Raw genomic sequence first — 16754 nt, 5'->3', positions numbered from 1 at the left:
AACCAGTTGGGCACCCACACAGGAACTTGCATACATGCGCGGCTGGACTGGCTAAGTAAACATTACTCTACTATATCTTTACTTAGGAAATAGTTGTTTACTGCTATGTTCATTCGTAGAATTTTGAATTTAGCACCCTTAAACTGATCTAAAATAAAACACGTCCTGTCAAAATATCACTTGTCATGTAGCGATTTGCTTAATTGATTCTGCTTGATGATGTACATGTACATTTTAGTTAATTTCCTAGAGAGGGCAAAGTCAAACAGGAAGTCCATAAAACAATGATTAACACCACCGTTTTGACAGCCCTAATTAGCAACAGCAGCCCTAGTAATTGCCTCAGTCTTAGCGCTACATTGTGTTGACGCCTCTATATTCCCAAAAACATGTCAGTGATGTCAGTAAACCAACCATGGAGAACGGTGTAACATAACAAGCTACTGCTATTACATTGACTTGTCATTGAGATCACCAGCTCGCTGTATTTTAAGAAATATAATCATGATTTATTCTGTCCTCTAAATCTCTCACTCATCTCTGAATCATGGCTGCTCACATCTGGTTTATTTTTGCTTTACAGTTTCTCTGTTCATGTCATAGTAATTAAACTCAATGTCCAGAAACACTTGAGTTCTACCAGTCTGGTTATGTGCCAGGCTGACACGCACTAAATAATAAACACCTTGCTCCAGTTAAGGACAGTCACCTTATAATGCATATCTGTGTGTGTGTACCCAGTGGATGATGTGGTGGATGAAAGTGACGATAACGAGGAGACAGACGCAGACACAGAGAACGATACTGAGAACGAAGAGGACGAGAAGGATCAACACACTTCGGTAACATTCAGCACTCGGAGGCACACACCATATTTCACATGGCAACATTATGTGCCATGTGAAATATTGTATCAAAATGTTGAGTCTATTTTCTCTGTATGACAGTGGTGTCATAGAGACCGTGCAGAGTTCAGACCTATGTGATTTATAACACGATTGAACTTCACAAAGGGTTGTGATGTATAATATAATTGGCTAAAAGATGTGAATCCTCACACGGTTGTTTAAAAATCATGAATCCACTATTGATATTTGGGGTCTTGTTCATTATATTAAACTGAATCTCTACAGATTGAGTCATTTGAGGACGGAGTATCGTAGAGATGTGTCAGTTTTTTACTGATGTTGATGAAGTCTTCTAAATTTCCAGCAGAGGGTAGTCATAACTCACCAGTGCCTAACACTCTCATGTCACTTTGTCAAACATGTCAATCATTCCTGATATACATTTGCAATTACTGATTTAATCAAAACATTGTTCTGCTCCTTCGGGATGTGACTAAACAATCCAGCGAGGAACTGAAAATTTCAATATTAGCTGTAGTTCTTTTTTTCCCCCTTGTTTTCTTCATCTCATATTCCCTAGATAGCAACATACTTGAGCAATAGCCGAAATGCAGCCAGATGGCACACAGTGAGATATGAGTGTTTTCTCTCTTTGTGTTCTTTTGATCAGAATGATGACATAGAGACGGACCTAAACAAGCTACATCCAAAAAAGAACCCCGGACGTCCATTCGAGGAGTTGAGGGTCTATGAGAGGTTCTTCTTGGAGCTTTCTGAAGACTTCCAGGTCAGTCATTAATGTTTGCCCTTGTTGACAAGATTTCAAGGTGAAAAAAAGACCAAAAAAAACTCTACATTTATAGCAACATGTATAATAGCTGAATTGGTTTATTAATCCATACGTATGTGACAGAGTTAAACAATGTGTTGGCACACTTCACTCAGTCAGGTTGGTGTATTTTAACATGTACTAGTAAAATCTTATCTTATTGGCTCAATGTCAGCACTGAATTAGTATGAGATATACATTTTCTACAACATAGTCACATAGAAATATCTTGTCTTTCCTTTTTTAATTCTATGATTATCTTTTTTCTATATTTTCTCTTGTTTTGTTGTATTTAATGTTATGCGGCCTACCACAAATATCTGCCTTTTTTCTGATCGATATGTTATTCCTACAGGGTTGTAACTTTGAACCGTCAAAGAGTGCCTCTACCACATCATCATCTTTCTCCTCAACTCGATCCACTCGGCCAATCATAGTGCCAACAGCTCAAGCCCTGTCCCCAAAGCACGTCCCCATAATGAGCTGTCAGGAGGATTGCAACCCTACCAAAAGAAAACACACCCCGCCGTCTCCCTCTGTGCCCACTCCTGCTCCTCTAACACCTCTAGAACTGGACACCATCCACCTCACCAAGGACCAAGACAGAAAAGAGGAGGCCCACATTCCTTCCCCCGACACACATACAACATTGTCCTCCCTCACCAGGTCTCCTTCTCAAGTGCAGATGATAGAGCAGGATCTGGCACATGTGTTGGAGTGTGTCTCTCTAGAAGCGGAGGGGGCTCTGAACACAGAAGAAGAAGAAGAATTAGAAAGGGGAGTCAAGCAAGAAGGATCCCCAGTCAATGCCACAAGGCTCATACAGTCTCCACTGCTCCTGGGGGGCATCTCTACTCGTCGTGTGGGAGGAGGAGGCAGTAACTGGGGTTCAGATTGTGGCTCAGAGGGAGCCGAGGATGAAGGATCAGTTCTGGAGGTGCCAGACACGGCGCTGCTCCTCCCGCTTCATGACCCCGACCTTTACGTGGAGATGGTGAAGGGAACGCAGTCCGTACCCCAGTACGCTGAAGTAGCTTACCCTGACTACTTTGGCCACATTGCCCCAACATTTAGAGAACCCCTTCAGGAGAGAGTATATGGTGTACAGAGGTGAGACATTTTATATAGACACTGTGGTTTGCAGAAATAGTTAAGCATACAAATCGAAGGTACAGGTTGTAAGAACTAAGCGCACTGTAGTGTTTTTCAGTCTTTCATTTATGCTACATATATGAGCATGACCTCGTGCTGACTTATGGGGCTCCAGGCAGACCTTTTGTAGCCTCAGTAATAGTGATGTTTTTGTGATGCAAGTTGTTGGCACAGTTTGCAAAAAGTTAAATGCAATCATGTGATTCAGTTCTGGGGTTGCATGTCAGTCCAAATGGACTTTTTAGTCTGAATTTGAGCTACAGTTTGCCCTTTAAACTTCGCTGTGAATGTAAGGTTATGGTGGTGGGAAAATGCATTTCCGATAGCTTATTGGACTCATCCTCATTAATAAACAATATTTGTTAATGGAAAACATATTTGTCCACCCGTTGTGTTCATCATGAGTTTGGTTTTGGGTCTAATCCTGCAGGTCTAAAATATTCCAGGACATTGAGAGGTTAATTCATCCCAATGATATCGTGGATAAAGTAGTCTACGACTTGGACATTCCCAGGTAAGTCCTTCCTACTGATTGTGCTAACAATAAGCATTTAAACACTGGCTAAAACAGCTACAGGTTCTCCTGTTTTGGATAATGAGCTGTGACATCCACAAAGCAGATGAGCTCAATCTGTCGTCCACATTTTGTTGTGTTTCAGTTGTCCTGTGATTGAAGACAATGGCGAGTCACTGAAGTTCAACTCTCAGTTTGAGTCTGGCAACCTCAGGAAGGCAGTTCAAATTAGGAAGTAAGTGTTCATTGTCTCACCAGTTACATGGGAATGAGTTAGAGCTACACAATTTGATGTGCAGTTTTAACGACATCATCTTTCAATATAATGATAACATGTAAAGCTGTGGTCAACTTTTACTATATTCAACCTTCAACCTACTTTCACAACAATTTTCCAGAAATTAGATTTAAAACAAAAGAAGTATTGGAGATCAGTATTGTTAATAGTTGATGAAGTTTAGGACCAAATTTACAGATTCTGTTGTGGTGTTTCTCCAGATACGAGTATGACCTTGTGCTGAATTCAGACATCAACAGTAATCACTACCACCAGTGGTTCTACTTTGAGGCGAGCGGCATGCGCGTTGGAACCACCTACCGCTTCAACATCATCAACTCTGAGAAGTCAAACAGCCAGTTCAACTACGGTGAGATGCATAACTACGTGTCAAACACCCAACAGTTTGTCATTCTCATCTGACCTACAGAAGATTTTCATTTTTCTTTTTTGACATACAGTTCAGTCAATATGAGGCTTGAGCATCAGACAGCACATATTCTAAACTTGTGTGTGTTTATCTTTCGTGTGTGTGTGTGTGTGTGTGTGTGTGTGTGTGTGTGTGTGTGTGTGTGTGTGCAGGCATGCAGGTGCTGATGTACTCTGTGCAGGAGGCGATCAGTGGCAGGCCTCGCTGGGTCAGAACAGGAACGGACATCTGTTACTACAAGTAGGTGCACTCAGAGGGGGAGAGGGAAATTTAAAAAACTATCTTAATAAGTGTTACAGTAACGTGGCGCAAGTGCACAGTTTTTATGCAGCATACCAATTTTTCCATACTGCAGACAACGTGCTGGTGTTAATTGATTGCCTTGTATGTTTATGTATTTTATATACAGTAGCTATAAAGCTCTCTCGACTACTTTATTGCTTGCTACTCTGTCAAAGTTATTATGAGCTGGTATTAATGTACTTAGTACTGCAACATTTTTGGAAAAGGGAGACACACCCTTTCTTCACAAATTGCACCACATATTTATTTTTGAGATACAACAATACAACTGTCCTGCCATAAAGTATTTTTATGATTTCCCACAATGTTTAGGGCTTTAAGGTTTAGTTTGTCATCGTCACAGAGTCCTCCCTATTAGCGAACATTAGGGAGGAAGAATATTTTAAACACATCTCAATATAATGTAGTCCAGAACTACATCACCATAAACTATTACCTCAGTAATATACATATCATTTTATTTTACACATCTCGAATTAGGTTTATTGCCAAGTAGTTTTTCACTTATATGGAAATTGCCTTTATTGTTTTTGGTGCATAACAATAAACATAGCAAGAGAAAATACAGATAAAAAGCAAATACTGCAAAAGTCATGAAACATGAAAATATAGAATAAAATAAATTACAATAAAAATATGAAAAGAGATACTATAAAAATATGCGCAACATATCTGTTTTTAAATGAAAGAGTTGTACAATTTGTATATTTCCCACGGGACTGTGAAAGTTCACAGTATGAAGTATAAAGATGATGTGCAATTTACAGAGATAATAGTCCAACATTATAAACTAGGCAGAGTGTATGGCACAGCTGTTGTATTGAGTGTGTTATGAGTGCTATATCGTGCAACATTTAGTCATGACTCATCTTCTCCTTAGGAATCACTTTGCTAGGAGTTCCATTGCAGCGGGAGGTCAGAAAGGAAAGTCCTATTATACAATGACCTTCAGCACAAGCTTCAGCCATAAGGATGATGTCTGCTACTTTGCCTATCATTACCCGTACACCTACTCCACTCTTAAGGTAGTATTACAATACCACTGTTTGCTGTAATCTAGAGAGCACTAGCATTTAATAGTGTACATATCTCTGAGCACTAACAACCCTCACCCAGTCAACTGTTTTGTTTTCCTTGTATCATTTATTTGCCGTTTTAAATGCGAGCTCAGATAGCTACTGTGCTCTCAAAGTACTGTACACTCATTATGCCAATAGTTATGTTGTATAGTTACATTTAGTCGGCCTTTTATATAGAGTGATTATGCAGAATTGCTTATAAAACAAGCAACAATAGAGAAGCCCAATCTGAGTCGCATAATCACACATGTCCCAATAAACAGCCCGTGCAACAATACAACAGTAAAATGTGTGAGGGATGGGGGCTCAAATGGAAGTTAATGTTAGTGAGCAAAATGTAAAAAATGTAATCCTGTCATTGTATCCTCAGATGCACCTGTCCAAACTGGAGGCTTTGAGGACCCCCCAGATCTACCTGAGACAGGACGTCCTCTGTCAAACTCTGGGGGGAAACAGCTGCCCTCTTCTCACCATCACTGCCATGCCAGAGTCCAACTCTAATGACCACATCTGTCAGTTTAGTAAGTAAATCACCGTAGGTCTATTCTTTTTTTTAATTATTTGCTCACCATCACTACCATTCCTGAGCAGAACGATCTCAGCTGCAGGATTTTTATGTATCCTGGAAAAACTGGATAAACCTTTGTAGCCTCACCAGCCTTTATTGTTTGTTCCCAGAACTCACATTCTCTGAGACTGAGTTCATTTTCCTGGTGAAATTAAATCCTAGATGGTAAAAAGAAATCAATGAGTTGATCTGGAAAAATGTTCAATATGCAACAAAATCAAGTTCACATTGGTAAACTGACGTGGGTGTCAGATGCCAGATTGCCAGATGTCCTGAAGAGATTGGTAATGGGCCATAATATCTAAACATTTACTGACTGTTACACAAACCTTTCTGACAAATCTAATCTAGTCATTTTGGTGATAGAAGTTCATTCTCATCATTTTAGAAAATCTGTGTAACAAAATAATTTAAGCTTAAAGGTCCAACTTCCTCATGCTCGGCTCCAGTTCTCCAAAATGTCCTCTAAGAAATTCACTAGTAAGTGACAGAAATGTTCCTTTCTAATGCTTAAATAATTAAAAACCAATCCTTACAAGAACATTTTACTGCACCACTACTGTATATTACATTAGAACAGCCCTGGGGTATCAGGGCAATGCCAGTGTTCCCAAGTAGGTTTTCTGTCCAATAAAGTTCACTGATGCTTCTCCTCAGCTGCGAAAACTTTAAATTGAAGAATCTGTTTCTTTTTTTCCTCATTCTTATATTTGTGTTTGTGCTGTACTCTCCCTCTTTCTCCCTCTTCAGGGAATCGTCCATTGATCTTCCTGTCGGCCAGAGTGCACCCTGGAGAGACCAACGCCAGCTGGGTAATGAAGGGCACGCTGGAGTTCCTGATGGGCACCAGCCACCTGGCAGCCAGCCTGAGAGATGCCTACATCTTCAAGATAGTCCCCATGCTCAACCCAGATGGAGTTGTAAATGGAAAGTGAGTAAAATGAGTCTAGAACGAACACGCATTCACAGCTTCCAAGTATACACACTTGAAGATGCATTACACCTGCCGAGCCTGGGCCTGCACGTTGGTCACAGCTTTATTTACCGTTAACACACACACGATCTTGTCTTGAAGGATTCTCCAGCTGTTGCTCTGTCCTCCTTCACTCTGTATCCTCCCCCTCTTCTGCCATCTCCTTTCTGCTGTAGTCATCGTTGTTCTCTGAGTGGAGAGGATTTGAATCGCCAGTGGCAGAACCCCAATGCTGAGCTCCACCCCACCATCTACCACACTAAGAGCCTGCTGCAGTACCTTGCACACATACAAAGGGCACCACTGGTATGACCTCTTCAGGGGTATTTTGCACTTTGCCGCATCATCTTTCATTTGGGATGCATAAAGAGCCTCTTCTAACATCTTATTAATGTTGGTGCCTTTTCTCCTGTTTAGCTGCACGCTCTGCATGTCCACTAAATTTCACTTCAATAAATCACCACATTGGTTTTGAGACATTAATGCAGTTACCACACACAGCAGCCTCAATAGCCCTCTATAATACACTGTGCGTCAGCAGGTTGGATATAATGGGATATTGCTTTTATAGGATATTTGTTTACTGTACAAAGGGTGATGACTTAACAACACAGAGCAAGGTGAGGCCGCTGTTTGTCCTCTGGAAATAGATCTGAGAAAATGTCTTTTGAGAAATATGAGCAGTAACACTGCAGTACCACTGACATTTACAGCTACTATAACACAGTATCACTGTGCATTTGACGATGATACAGTGAATTAATGTTAGCTGTTGTATCTGTCTCTGATGATTTGTAGTTTTGTATTAATCCTTTTTTTACACAGCTATTTAAACAAGAGGAGATCATCTTAATCCTTTTCTCCCTCTATTTCCTGTGTGTGTGTGTGTGTGTGTGTGTGTGTGTGTGTGTGTGTGTGTGTGTGTGTGTGTGTGTGTGTGTGTGTGTGTGTGTGTGTGTGTGTGTGTGTGTGTGTGTGTGTGTGTGTGTGTGTGTACATACACAGGTGTTCTGCGACTACCACGGTCATTCCAGGAAGAAGAATGTATTCATGTACGGCTGCAGCGTGAAGGAGACAGTCTGGCAATCCAATATCAGTGCTACGTCCAGTGACTTACAAGAGGACCTTGGATACAGAGTGAGCACACACACACACAAATGCGCTGTGCCTCATCCTTACAGTACCACAATCTCACTCTTCCCCTCTGTTTTCAGATTACTGTTCTCACATCGCTAAATGATAATTGCATTGAACTCGGTACAAAGAGATCACCTGTGTTAAGTTTTACAGAAAAGAGATGGTATCAGAGCAGCTTACATTTACATATCAGCACATGTCTGTTCGTTGTAGTGTATGCACTGAAATACGATCCTGTGTCCCTCACTAAAGAACAGATTGTAGCACCATATTACATTACTTTGCTTCCTGTTTATCTCTCCCTCTGTGTCATTGCAATGGATTTCCTTTTTCTCTTCAATTGAAATCCCTAATCTATTAGTCTACTATCTATTCAGTCATTAACATGTGTTTCGACACCAGCTGTTATCTGACAAACGTACTCAGATTGCTTTTACTTTGGTCATTTTAATAATCCACCTTGAATTTCACTGTGCAGCGGGGAAGAAACTTTTTCTTGTCATGCACCTACCAAGCTGGTCAGGCCAACATCCATTTGTTGTTTCTCTTTTGCGTTATGGAATGCAAAAAATATTTTTAATTCAGCAGAATGCGAATAAAGATGCCAGTTCAAGACAGAGTTTTCGAGTGGACAAGTCACTTCGGGCTACAAACCCCACAGCAAACATTGTGGGGAGCAGCAGTCAATGCTTCTGCTTTCCCAAGATAAGCCAGTCTATGTACTTTACCCCCCCCCCCCCCCCCCCCCCCCCCCCCCCCCCGATGTACTCACGCACACATACCGACACGAAAACACTCAAACTGTTATGTGTTTTTCAGGCGCTTCCTAAGATCCTGTCCCAGATCGCCCCGGCCTTCAGCATGGCCAGCTGTAGTTTTGTTGTGGAGCGCTCCAAAGAGTCAACGGCCCGTGTTGTTGTATGGAGAGAGATCGGAGTGCAGCGCAGCTACACCATGGAGAGCACGCTGTGTGGCTGTGACCAGGGGAAATATAAGGTAAGCGTGAATTTTATTTAGTTTCAATGCAGTGTTTATGTTTTATGTAGTTTTGATACAATAGCTCTGCAGTGAAATACTCTCTTTTGTGACTTTATTAGACAGACAGTGGAGAGAAATGACAGGAAATTGGACATTGCTGTTCATGGTCGGCTTAACCCTTTGGATACCAAGACAGCCTGGACATTTGTTAATCTTTGCATATATGCAAATTAATGGGCCAAGGAGGCAAATTAGCCAGAGCTATTTTCCTTTCTGAAAACCGTAAACATTATGCACAGAATGAATTGCTTGGCTAATGTGTCTGGTTTTGTTGCGTTGTAGATGTGTTTTGTTGTGTCCACCCTCTGTAAGTGAAAGGGAGGTGCCCCGATAAATCTAATGCAATGTCCAGCAGGTGGAGCTGCAATCCTTTTTTTCCACTTTTTCTTTGCTTCGCCTCTCTCTTTTATCCTTGTTTCTTTTGACCCCTTTACCTTCCTTTCTTCTCTCTCACTGTCTTTCCACCCCAGCTGATTTCCTTCCTACTGAATTCTGCCAATGTCTAGGGATGCCATTTTGGCACTGATTAGCACCCCCACCGGTGTGTGTGCAAGTGTTTGTCCAGATGTGCAGGAACTAATGTCTACTGAATTGGAGCTGCATATCTCTGTGGCCACGCCAAGTTTTGATGTCCCTCGCTCTGCTCTAGGGAAATAGGAACATGAAAGTTTTTTGGTTGAGTCCGGGGTTAGCTCTGTGTGTGTGTCTCCCCGAGTGAGTATTCATTTACTTGTATGATTGTGCAGCACTGAGAAGACTTTGTTAGGGTTGCAGGTGTGAGTGCATTTGCTTTTGAATGTGTGCTTCCTGCAAATGAAATATATTATCATGTTTCTACATGAAAAGTTTCCTCAGCAACTGCTTTCCAGCATTGAGAATTGGGACGTTTGAAGATGGACAGCAGCTTCGTCCCCCGGCTCCAGAGCAGCTAAAAAAAACCCACAGCAGCCATTTTAAAATAGATTTCTGTTGGACTCTTGGAATTTAATTTAGCTAAATGTTGGAAGTGTGCAAATACTGTGCGTGCAAGTTTTTTGGAATGTGGCATCTTTGTGTGTGTGACAGTTCCTCCTGGTGAACATATTAGTATCTATCTGTTGGTATACGTCTCTGATGTGCATGCACATGTTCTCTTCAGGGTCTTCAGATCGGCACCAGAGAGCTGGAGGAGATGGGAGCTCAGTTCTGCGTGGCCCTGTTGAGGCTGAAGAGGCTGACGGGGATCCGCAATCACCAACACCTGCTGGATTTAGAGAGCGACATCATTGGGACACAGTCGAAAGTGGTCAGGTTAGTACTAAAGTATCATGCTGCAAAGTCACACGCACAGACCACGCAGGTGCACACAGATGCTGTGAGGCGATTGAGAGTGTTACTTTAAAGGTTAGAAACTCACACACACACAACACACAGTCAAGGAATATAGTCTGTGAGCCAATAGAAACAAGAAGGCAGGTTCACACTACAGATGACAGGTTTTCTCAGCATTGTAACCTTCCCAAGATAGAAACGTTGAAATAAATGTGCTGCCTAGAGCCATATAGGGTTCTATACAGAAAACCCTTTTTGGTTCCTGGTAGAACCTTTTATATAAGTTCCACCTGGAAGTCGTGGAAGTCGGTCGTTCAGAGAGAACCCAACATAAAGGGTTGTACCTAGAACTCTCTGTGAAAGGTTCATCCAGAACCTCATATGAGAGGTTATACAAAGAACCCTTCTTTGGTGTAATGGATCACACAGGACCCTCTTTGGAGGTTCTATCCAGGTTCTACTGGGAATTTTTTGAAATGACCAAAAGGATTTGTAAAAAACTCTTTCTTCAAAAAAGTGTTCTTCAGAAGCTAAAGGTTCTGGGTAGAACCCTTTTGGAACCCTTATTTCTAAGAGTGTATCTCGGATTAGAAGTATTTTCTGCTGCCAAAAATTCTACCTGGAGAACAGTAAAGTGTTTACAGACTGTTTTCCATTTATCTGCACAAATCCCCTTCTTTAGTGCCAGACACGTTGGCACTGATACTCAACGGTGTGACTGTCACCCCGGATCACCTCTGAAGCACTACTCAAGAAACAGATGAAGGCATGCATTTATGCAGGGCTTCATCTGTGAGCATCATTGAAATTCTATCAATGATCATGTGTGATGAATATCATGACAACTCTAGAGTGAGAGAAATAATGAAATTGCTGACAATTATTGTAACCGATTCTCCTCTAAGAGGGAGAGTATAACAGTCATTTTAATTTTAATTATACCCTTCACACCTACACAGTGAGGTTAGCTGGGGCCACAGTGAACACGATGGTACTGTGTAGATTCAATGCACATGGAACATGCAGATGAGTAGCCTCCACGGCCTTCTTGCACAGTCGCTTGTAGCTGGAATATATAAGTAGGAAAGAAAAACATATTTAAGTGATCAGTGTCAGAGCATGTCCTCATCCACTAAGGTGCCAGTAGTGCGTTCAGGGGACAGCGACACTAATCTCAGTCAAACCAGTACAGTGTATTATACCAGTACAGTGTATTATACCAGTACAGTGTATTATACCAGTACAGTGTATTATATCAGTACAGTGTATTATATCAGTACAGTGTATTATACCAGTACAGTGTATTATATCAGTACAATGTATTATATCAGTACAGTGTATTATACCAGTACAGTGTATTATATCAGTACAGTGTATTATATCAGTACAGTGTATTATACCAGTACAGTGTATTATATCAGTACAGTGTATTATATCAGTACAGTGTATTATATCAGTACAATGTATTATATCAGTACAGTGTATTATATCAGTACAATGTATTATATCAGTACAGTGTATTATATCAGTACAATGTATTATATCAGTACAATGTATTATATCAGTACAGTGTATTATATCAGTACAATGTATTATATCAGTACAGTGTATTATATCAGTACAGTGTATTATATCAGTACAGTGTATTATATCTTCACATTGTTCATAACTCTTGTCACAACGAGTTCATCTTGATTATTGTCTTTGAGTTCTGGCCTTTGTTTCTGTCTTCTCTATGTTGGCAATTACAAAGTATAGACTTCTCAAATAAAAAGTAATCATATTTTTCTATGTTATATCAAATATATGTATTTATTTGTATTTTTTAAATTGTTATTTATTCATATTCAGTATTTTATTCATTTCTAATCTAATTCATTAATTATTTGATGAAATAGTTGATAAATGATTAAATACTGAAATGAATTGTTACTTGCAGCCCTACTTCAAATATGTTTTTTCTTACTATTAAAACCTCTTTAATATCAATATCAACGTAAACAGTGCGCTTAATAAAACGAAGAAAAATATCACGTTGACAAACCAATGTTAAGTTTGTTTCTTTTAAAGAGGGCCTTAGACGACCCAAAACATAAGCGTTAAAGATAAATGAGGAAAATTACATTTGAACTCTAAAATAATAATAATCAAAAAATGTAAAGTTTCTTGCGTCTTCATCCATATTTTAAGAAACGTCTTCAAACAATCATGAGCCAGTGTTACCCGTGTACATCCTAACAAATGACCACATAGCTTAACTGCATGTCAATCATCTCTATTAAAATATGAGGACCACACGGATCAAACTGTGCTTCAGTTCATCACCGCAAATACATTATTAAACTTGGCCAAACCCAAGCTGTGACCACCAAGGTTATCTTAATTTCTTACTTCTTTTTTTTTTAATGTCAGCAATCTCTCCTCCACAGATTTGTTAAAGCAGTTGATTTGAAAGAATGGCTTTCAACTCAAAACCACTTAATGCTCACGTCGCTCCATCTCTCTGTGTCTCCCAGCCTCCCTCTCTCCTGCTCTACTCTAATATTGATATATTCATTCATCATTTATGTGTCTGATCATTAAGGGACTCCAAAAGTGTTTTTGTGCGCTTGTGTGTTTGCGTGAGTGTCCTTTGGGATTGGTTGCTCTCATCCCGGGTTTATGGTTTTATGCGTGGGGCTTGGTATGGTACCACTTACCATTTAATAGGTCATCATAACAATGATATTGTGGCCATTGGGAAGCGTCTGCAAATAAGTGGGTGTCTCAGAATGAGTAAATGGGTGGATACGGGCATGGGTGTGTTTTTGTGTGAGCGTAAGGAAGACCGGAAGAGATGTACTCATTTAAGTGTTTGGAGACGTGGAGATTTATCCACGTGAATGAAGGTGATTAGGGAATTTAACGCACATACACGGTTCTGTATATCGAGATGGACTGTCTATAGAGACGGCTGCAATTGACTGATGTAGAAAATGTAACCCAAAGAAAGGAGAGATTGGGTTTGGTATTTCTATAATGGCCTGTAATGGTTGACTCGCAACCCTCATTATCTGTTTGGACAACATTCTGTCCATCCACATCATTTTACACACACACACACACACATTTACTGTACATATACTGATGCACAATTGCTCAGTCTCTCTCTGCTGCACTCACACACTGGTGAGCTTGGTGGGAGATCATTGTCTGAGCCCCTCGGATCGACTGTCTCCCTGGGATCACATTTCAGACCATTAACACCATTAAAAAGCCACTAAAGCCACTAAAACCTCAAAGCACCAGCAACCATTTAACCATTAAGACCCACAGGGAAGAAAAAAAACAGCCTCCCCAGTCAGAGCACACTGTCCCGCTTCTATTTAGTTCAGATTTAAAAAAAACATTTTTATATTTCAGTGTCTGTTGTTTGGAACGTTTTTTAACAATATTTTTATTTTCAATATATTCGTTTAGCTATTAGTTAGAGCTGCTTGATTAGGCGCTATACAGAAAATTCATCGAATAATCGTTCAAGTCATTTAACAAGCATAAATACCACATTCTCTGGTTCCAGCTTATCGACATTAAAGATTGGCCGCTTCATCACAAACTCCCAAGAGCCCAATGTGATTGGCTTTTGTCACATTTTTTTAAACCAAATCATTTATTAATTCATTTTAAATCATACATTTTCAGAAATGCTCTGAGATCTTCGGGCAGAACTTGGATTATAATGGCACACTGTAAGATTAGAGGAGTACATTTTCTACCTAAGCACTGCAAATAGCAAAGATCATATTTATCCAAATAAACTGGCATATTGATAATCTTACATTTTGTACGAGTTCCTTGTGCTATGTTTGATTTGTGCTTTCAAGAAGTGGGCTTCTCAACAGTACATTATCAAGGGCCATGAAACCCATTTCAGATGCGTGTTTACTCTGTGAAGTCAGAGAGCTCTGAGTCTCCGGTGCCTCTGAGCTCAGCTCAGAGTGAAGAACAGTAACATGGCAGTCATATGCTACACTACTATATATGTGAGTGAAGATATGTATTTGTTTTCAAGACGTGCTATGCATTTGTTGTATATTTTCTCAGAAATAATGCATGCAGAAAAACATTTTGTAATTTAAAAGATCCATAGGCGTCAATGAGATGGATCCTGACAAGGTGAAGGTGAGGACTATGCCCGTGACAGGGCTTATTCACATCGTTAACTCACAGAGGGGAGTTAATGACACTTTTATTTTGCTCTGCAGCAGCAGCCCCACCACCTACGTGATGGAGGAGGACGAGCCGTCCTTTCTGGAGGCGATAGACTACAGCGCAGAGAGCAACGATGAGGACGGCGAGCCTGAAAACGAGCACGCCATCGGAGTCCAAGAGAACCCCATCCACCTCGATCAACTGTCCGACTGCGAGACGAATCACAGGGACTGACGCTGAGGTGATAATCTCTTAGATCCCTGGCAATTTGAGCTTCTAAGGTGAAATATTCAGAACACACTTCTCACTTTGTGAATAAATAGCTTAGATTTACACCTCCATATAGACACTTTACGATGCTACGTAGGCTACATTGAGGTGCTCCTTGCCCAGATGGGTTGATTTTGTTGGCCCACTGGACCCAACTGTGTTGCTCAATGAATGTTCTCACCTTTCACCGTCATACTATAACCTTCATGGACTGTAACCCCTGACCTCAGACACCATATAGCCTCTGAGATTCACTTATAGCTAGCCAGAGCAGCAAACAGCAGGCACCGCTGATCCTTAACTGGCACCCTTGTCCACTTGCTAATAGAGCCAGTGGCTTCTTACAGGTACTGTTTCTGAGACTCCTCTCACACATCACTCTGGTGATGGGAGGAACCTGGATCTCCCTCACTGATCAGCTTAAGGATCCAATCACCCTGCCTACTTAGTTCCTTTTTACTTCCTTTCTTTAGTCTCACCCGGGACTTCCTTATGTCCTTCCTTGCTTGCCTCGTTCCTTCCATTTTTTCTGACACGGTAGTGGTGTCTAAACGGGACGCAGTCCGTCATCCCGAGTGTCTCGTGAAGAAAAACCTACTTCGATGTGACTACACTTGAGCTGTGACTACACGTCCTCCCTTCACCCCTCCTTCATCAGCCGCTAAGCTTGTGGTCGGATTATCTATGTGCTGTTTGCCTTGCTTTATCCAGAAGTGAAACTATTTATATTACTCAAATGTAGACTGTTCACGTCTTTATCAAGACAAACCTTGTACGATAAAAGAAATGCAGATAGAAACCACTAACTAACAGGCCTGGTTTGAGATTCTAGGCTCACGTTCAGCATTAAAAACATGAAGATGGAATGTAAAATATCCACATGCACAGTGTTTTCATTGTTTTTAATATTAGACAGTATTAAACTGAAAAAAAAAAACGGTAATGATCAAGGCGCATGAGCTTCAGAGAGCAAAAAACCCTTTTGCACTTTGGATAGACACTACACACGCGCAACACAAAGAGAAAGAAACTGAATCACTTTACAACAAGTCACAGTTTGCAAACCTCAGCCTCAGTCACCTCTTTACTTTGAAGTTCTCAGAGTCCAGTCCAAAGCTAGTGGTAACATTGCTGTGATGTTTTTAAAATGATACTGGAATTTAGTTTCCTTTTTATCCGTTCCTGAGATCTATGTGTACATTTTGTGTATGTGCTGAGGAGAGAGCCACGCATTAACACAGACGGTGCTTTGTATTGAGAGTATAACGTAGTTCGTTTGATTATTTCTGTATTCGTCCATGGAGATGAGGTACTTCTCTGTTGCATTTGTACAGCGAGCGCATGGCTATTTTTCTGTTGCTTTTCTTCTGTAATTTATTAAGTATTGTTTTCTGGGATGCAAACCTGTATGTATATGAGGCTTTTTAAGTGTATGAGTGCAGGAGTTAAGGTTATTCCATTATTCAGCCCAGCTAATGCTCTTACAGTGTGTTTCTTCTTTCAATTTGATTATCCTCTCTTACTCTCCTTCACTCCCCCCCAAACATGTTCTCCTACCCTCTGACCTCCCTCATTCCCTCGTTTTCTATCCTTTGCTTGGTTCCACTTACTTTCAGATTTCACTCAACAACTTAACAAACCCAGGGAGGTAACTGTTCCTGGCTCGCGGGTGTGTCTGTGGGATATAAATAATGTGAATGAACGTTCTGAGGATTGTGTATGCTGTTATATTTATGTTTGTCCTTTGCAGTTTATGTCAGGCTCCTTTTGTTTTGAGGGAAACGAGCAGTGATAGCGACTCATTTTAAGTTGATCGTAACACAGGAAATGAAGA

General features: G+C 40.6%; 1 protein-coding gene across 3 annotated transcripts in view; it reads left to right on the top strand.

Moving 5' to 3' along the window:
* agtpbp1 (ATP/GTP binding carboxypeptidase 1) overlaps nucleotides 1–16754 on the top strand; it is a 26253-nt gene extending 9499 nt beyond the window's left edge. For 2 of the 3 annotated variants that reach the window (XM_079161340.1, XM_079161339.1), the window contains 15 exons: nucleotides 742–842; nucleotides 1519–1635; nucleotides 2033–2787; nucleotides 3260–3343; nucleotides 3489–3578; nucleotides 3842–3990; nucleotides 4203–4290; nucleotides 5234–5378; nucleotides 5803–5953; nucleotides 6751–6931; nucleotides 7150–7279; nucleotides 7979–8110; nucleotides 8930–9106; nucleotides 10287–10438; nucleotides 14704–16754. In XM_079161340.1, coding sequence (XP_079017466.1) covers nucleotides 742–842; nucleotides 1519–1635; nucleotides 2033–2787; nucleotides 3260–3343; nucleotides 3489–3578; nucleotides 3842–3990; nucleotides 4203–4290; nucleotides 5234–5378; nucleotides 5803–5953; nucleotides 6751–6931; nucleotides 7150–7279; nucleotides 7979–8110; nucleotides 8930–9106; nucleotides 10287–10438; nucleotides 14704–14884 — 2633 coding nt within the window. In that variant the 3' untranslated portion in view covers nucleotides 14885–16754. Of the gene's footprint in view, nucleotides 1–741; nucleotides 843–1518; nucleotides 1636–2032; nucleotides 2788–3259; nucleotides 3344–3488; nucleotides 3579–3841; nucleotides 3991–4202; nucleotides 4291–5233; nucleotides 5379–5802; nucleotides 5954–6750; nucleotides 6932–7149; nucleotides 7280–7978; nucleotides 8111–8929; nucleotides 9107–10286; nucleotides 10439–14703 lie in introns of those variants that run through there. The other variant, XR_013767122.1, reaches the window with a different exon arrangement.

The sequence above is a fragment of the Pholis gunnellus genome, assembly GCF_910591455.1.
Source record: "Pholis gunnellus genome assembly, chromosome: 6".
NCBI lineage: Eukaryota > Metazoa > Chordata > Actinopteri > Perciformes > Pholidae > Pholis > Pholis gunnellus.
The sequence above is the reverse complement of the archived record's forward strand: the minus strand, read 5'-3'. Positions and strand labels throughout refer to the sequence as shown.